Consider the following 4651-nt stretch of genomic DNA (forward strand, 5'->3'; position numbering starts at 1 on the left):
TTCCTCTATTGAAGGTCAAAATTGTTGTGGGTTCACTGAACCATATATTATCTGTTCTTCTTCCCAATGTGACTACGATGAATAAACCTTTTGTTTTCTTTTCTTTTTTTGTTTGTTTTTAACTCTTAACTTGTTTCTTGAATTGGTATGTTGGGGGCCGGTAGCCAAGGCTAGCCTGTTGGGACTCCCAGTGTTAAGGGTTTTCCTCTAAAAGCTGTGATGACCTAACTACCATTTCATACTCACCACCTTAGTCTACACTAAAATTGTGAAAATTGTCAAAAGTTCTCTAGGATGTGGGGAACAGGATAGACATTTGATAATGAATATATAACATGGTATGATTGATTTATGCAGCATCTTGGGAACATTTGTCTTGATTATCTTTAAGAGTAAATCTAGAAAATCTGAAGTGTGAATAGTCACTATTTTTTCTTTCAGGATTTATCCTATAAAAACACAGATAAAAGAAGTCAGATATAGTAAGTACTACATTTTGGGAGGGTTAGAATGAAATATGGAAGTTAGCTGAAATGCTCAATATCTTTGTAGATGTTTGAATGTGTTGTTTTACAGCTCAGAAAACAAAACCAAAAGACCAAAAAATCAGTTGGATGCGTGTGCTGTACATAGACCGTGAATAAAAACTGTAAAAGATAAAAATTTTAAACAAAATACTGGATAAAAAAGTAGGCTTCAAAAAATAAGTATAATATAAAACAAGCATTTCTAATTTAAGAAATTGGCCAGGTATACTGGTGCATGCCTTTAATCTCAACACTCATGAGGCAGAGACAGGCAGATCTCTTTGAGTTCTAAGCCATTATGGTCTTCACAGTGAGTTCCAAGACAGCAGGGCTATATAGAGAGACTGTCTCAAAAAAAAAAAAACCAACAACAACAGCAACAACAAAAAAACTACAAAAACCAACTAACCAAACAAACAAAAAGCAGAAATAAAGTAAAATTTAAGAATCTCATGTTTCTCCTTTAGGCTTGCTAGCAGTTTGATCATTGATAAATAAATCAAAGTTTTTTCTTCACCATTCTTCAGAGTAGATGTGAGAGCTGTGGAGTAGTAAGTGAAAGCTGTGCTAGCTAGATGATAGTAACACGAGTATTTTTAAACACTGTAGAGCAGTCAAGTTCTTCTAAATTATTTATTAGGGGCATGTGTGTGGAGGTTAGAGGACAGCTTGAGGGAATCCTTTCTCTCCTTCCACCATCATCTGGGTCTCCAGAGTCCAAGTCAGCTTGCCAGAGTTGGCAACAAGGGCCTTTACTTGCTGAGCTTTTACACAAGCCCAAATTCTTATCAACTGGGCAATATGTGCTTAGGTCAAAAAACCAAGAACTACCTCCCGGAAATGTCCTGTTTAGGCTACTGAAGGGAACTATTTTTTTTTTTCAAACAGTGTAAAGAACTTTACTTCATAAAGTATGATTGAAACTCTTTGTCATAAAACATTATATCCACATGTATATCCACATACATTGAAAACTATACGAGTAAGGTCTGGGCTACAGGATTAAAAATTACACTGTATTGGTGGGTCTTTGTTTCTATTTTTAAAAGTGTGACTAAAAATGAATGTTAATTCTGAAGTGAGGGTATTGTCTACCTCCTATATTGCCATATATGCTCTGCATTCAGAAACATCTAAAATTGTTCTGTAGACCGTTTTTTTAACAAACAGGTTTGCATGAATAATGCAAGCTCTTTTAGGAGCATAGGAAAAAAGAAGGAAATACGAGGACTACTATTTCGTGATGAGGCAAAGGGAGTGGAGAAGAGGTGAAGCTGATCTAATGTACATTTGAGAATCTTACACATAGTGCAGTTCTGAAGCTGGGAGGTTCGTATCCTCAAGAAGATGAGCAATCAAGAAAACTTACTTAGAAATCGGGTCAAAACAGAAGAGAGAAGTGAGCATCGGGTCTTTTTTTCTTCTTTCTCATCCTAGTTCCACTAGCTTAAAACAACCCGAAAGGCAGTTTTTGCATAAAGAAAACTCCACCACGAGGGCACGGGGTAAAGGAAAAGCAAATTCCTGAAGGATGGAAAGCAGATGCTTTTGGGGGCATTAAAGTGTAGAGTTGCAGGTGGGGGTGGGGAACCTGAACTGAAGGAGGGAATCCTTAGGAGCTGTGCGCTAGAGGAGTTGTGTGGGGGAGGGGTTGGGGTGTGTGTGGAGAATTCCTGGCTCCTGATTTGGCAGAAGGGATGAGGACAAGAGCACATTCCCCAGCTTAGAACCACCGTGTGGAGTGGGGAGCAGGCGGTTGAACCGTGTTTGGCAGGAAGGGGCGGCCTCTCGCGGGGCAGGAAGCTACGCTAGGAAAAGAGGGAGGAGACTGCAGTGGCAGCGGCGACTGCTGGAAGCTCTTAAGTGGCCCAGGTACTGCTGCCTCTGACACTCCGGAATAAGGTGAGCGAAAGCCCAGAGCAGGGACTTCCTGGATGCTCCCTTCTTTTGCCCCGCGGCTTTCCTACACAGGCGCTTGGCGTTAGACTGCTCCTGGCTCCGCTCTCACTGGCGCTCATTTGGCTGGTCGCCGGCTGATCATCCTTCGCTCCAGGCTCGCAGCAGAGGCAACAGTCTTCAGTCCGATTTGGGCACGTGAGTGCTGCAAACCCAGACAGTGAGCAGGTAAGCATTGGACTAGGTGCCGGAAAATAGGAATGGGTCCCTGCTTGTCAGGAAAATTGGAGGGAGTGCTAAGATTTGCGCTGAGGGAAACTCGGAACCGAGATTTGGGGGGCGGGGCACGGAGCAAGAAACACGGGGAATCCTATACAAAGGTGGCCAGAGCGAGAGCCAGATTTGTGGTGCTGAGCTCAAAGGGAAACGGGGATGATTTGGAAGACATATGAAGAAGTGAGCACAGAGCAAGCATGGGTATGGGCAGTAAGGGCGGGATGAAAAGGAGGAGGACAGTGGACAAGAGACATAGGAATTGCATGGAAGGATTTAGAAATCTGGTATCGGGGTTACAAATGGGGATGGTGGAGCGGGGTTAGCTAGGATGACAACGGAGCTAACAGAGAACCAGCTGCTTCTTGCTTGGTTCTCAAGCGCCACAACTTCCACAGCGATCTCTTCTCCAACTCTGTTGTGTAACCAAACAAGCCTGGAAAGAGGGTAATGCAGGCAGGCATTTAACCACGTTTTGATATAGAATACTGCTACTGCACACATGTATATCGTGTGCAGGGACTTCCTCATACACAGAAAAAATAACCTTAATATTTGCACAGAATGTTTCTCCCTAGATTCTCTCCTCCTCTTACAGGTATGAAGACCCCTCACAAAAAAGCGGCTGCAAAAGAGCAAATGGGAGAAGCCGTCGGTCACCACATTGGCTCCCCAACCATCAAGAAGAAAAAAGCTTCTCAGAAGAGGCAGAGGAGCAGATCTTCGTCCCGGCCCCGAAGGAACATCGTGGGCTGCAGAATTTCTCATGGGTGGAAAGAAGGAGATGAGCCCATCACTCAGTGGAAAGGAACTGTGCTGGATCAGGTGCCTATCAACCCCTCTCTCTACCTGGTGAAATACGATGGCATTGACTGTGTCTATGGACTGGAACTTCACAGAGATGAGAGGATTTTAAAGCTTAAAATCCTTCCTGATAAGGTGTCCTTTTCTCGAGTCAGCGATGCGCGCCTTGCTAATACCATAATTGGGAAAGCAGTGGAACACATGTTTGAGGGTGAGCATGGCTCTAAGGATGAATGGAGGGGGATGGTCCTGGCCCAAGCGCCTATCATGAACGCCTGGTTTTATATTACTTATGAGAAAGATCCGGTATTGTACATGTATCAGCTTCTGGATGATTATAAAGAGGGTGACCTCCGTATCATGCCAGAGTCCAGTGCATCTCCTCCAGCAGACAGGGAGCCAGAAGGAGTTGTAGATGGCCTGATAGGTAAACATGTGGAATATACCAAAGAAGATGGCTCCAAGAGGACAGGCAAGGTCATTCACCAAGTTAAAGCCAAGCCCTCTGTGTACTTCATCAAGTTTGACGATGATTTCCATATCTATGTCTATGACTTGGTGAAAAAGAACTCTTAGGGTCAAATTTGCATAGTATCGGAAAGCAAATGTGTGCTTTGTAGATGGGCAAAAATTATTAATTTTTCAGTGTATTAAAAGCCTGAGAGTTTCTGATAAGCCAGAATCTTTGCAAGCATTGCTGTTGTTTTTGTTCTGGAAACTACCAATCTGTGGATATGACCTGTTAAATGTAAAAACATTGTCTTGTTTGGTGGATGGGATATGAAGGAACAGCTGTCAATTTATCCTGTGAATAAAGTACCATTATTATTATAATCCATTATCTAAAAAAATTGAATGGGAATGATTTGGTATGGTCTGGGGGAGGGAGAGGAAATGGAGACAGTATAGGGTGTTTAGAAGGGGTGACTACTTGGAAAAGGTGCTGAAGAAGAAAGGGAAGTTCCCTGAGGAGGCACCGTGCTTGAAGAGAAACATACAATTGGGGGGTGGAGGATAACAGAAAATGAGATCTCGGGTCCTTAAGAAGTAAAGGCAACTGAGTAGAGAGGAACACAAAGAAGTTTAGGAGAGCTCCGGAGTAAGTTTAAGAATGACTCATAAAGGGGGAGGTAGGTGGAGGGCACACAGGA

At 43.0% G+C, this 4651-nt stretch overlaps 1 protein-coding gene across 1 annotated transcript; it reads left to right on the top strand.

Annotated features, from left to right (window-relative positions):
- The first annotated feature begins 2350 nt into the window (after positions 1-2350).
- Positions 2351-4334, top strand: LOC116889206 (spindlin-2C). Its single transcript, XM_032890361.1, has 3 exons — positions 2351-2399; positions 2499-2651; positions 3295-4334. Exon 3 carries the CDS (start codon positions 3297-3299, stop codon positions 4074-4076), a length of 780 nt encoding a protein of 259 aa, XP_032746252.1. The 5' UTR covers positions 2351-2399; positions 2499-2651; positions 3295-3296; the 3' UTR covers positions 4077-4334.
- Positions 4335-4651: the final 317 nt, after the last annotated feature.

Source organism: Rattus rattus, chromosome X, assembly GCF_011064425.1.
Source record: "Rattus rattus isolate New Zealand chromosome X, Rrattus_CSIRO_v1, whole genome shotgun sequence".
Lineage (NCBI taxonomy): Eukaryota > Metazoa > Chordata > Mammalia > Rodentia > Muridae > Rattus > Rattus rattus.

What these genes read in the sequence shown, in the direction of transcription:
- LOC116889206 (XM_032890361.1), top strand. Translation starts at nt 3,297, where the DNA reads ATGAAGACCCCTCACAAAAAAGCGGCTGCAAAAGAGCAAATGGGAGAA.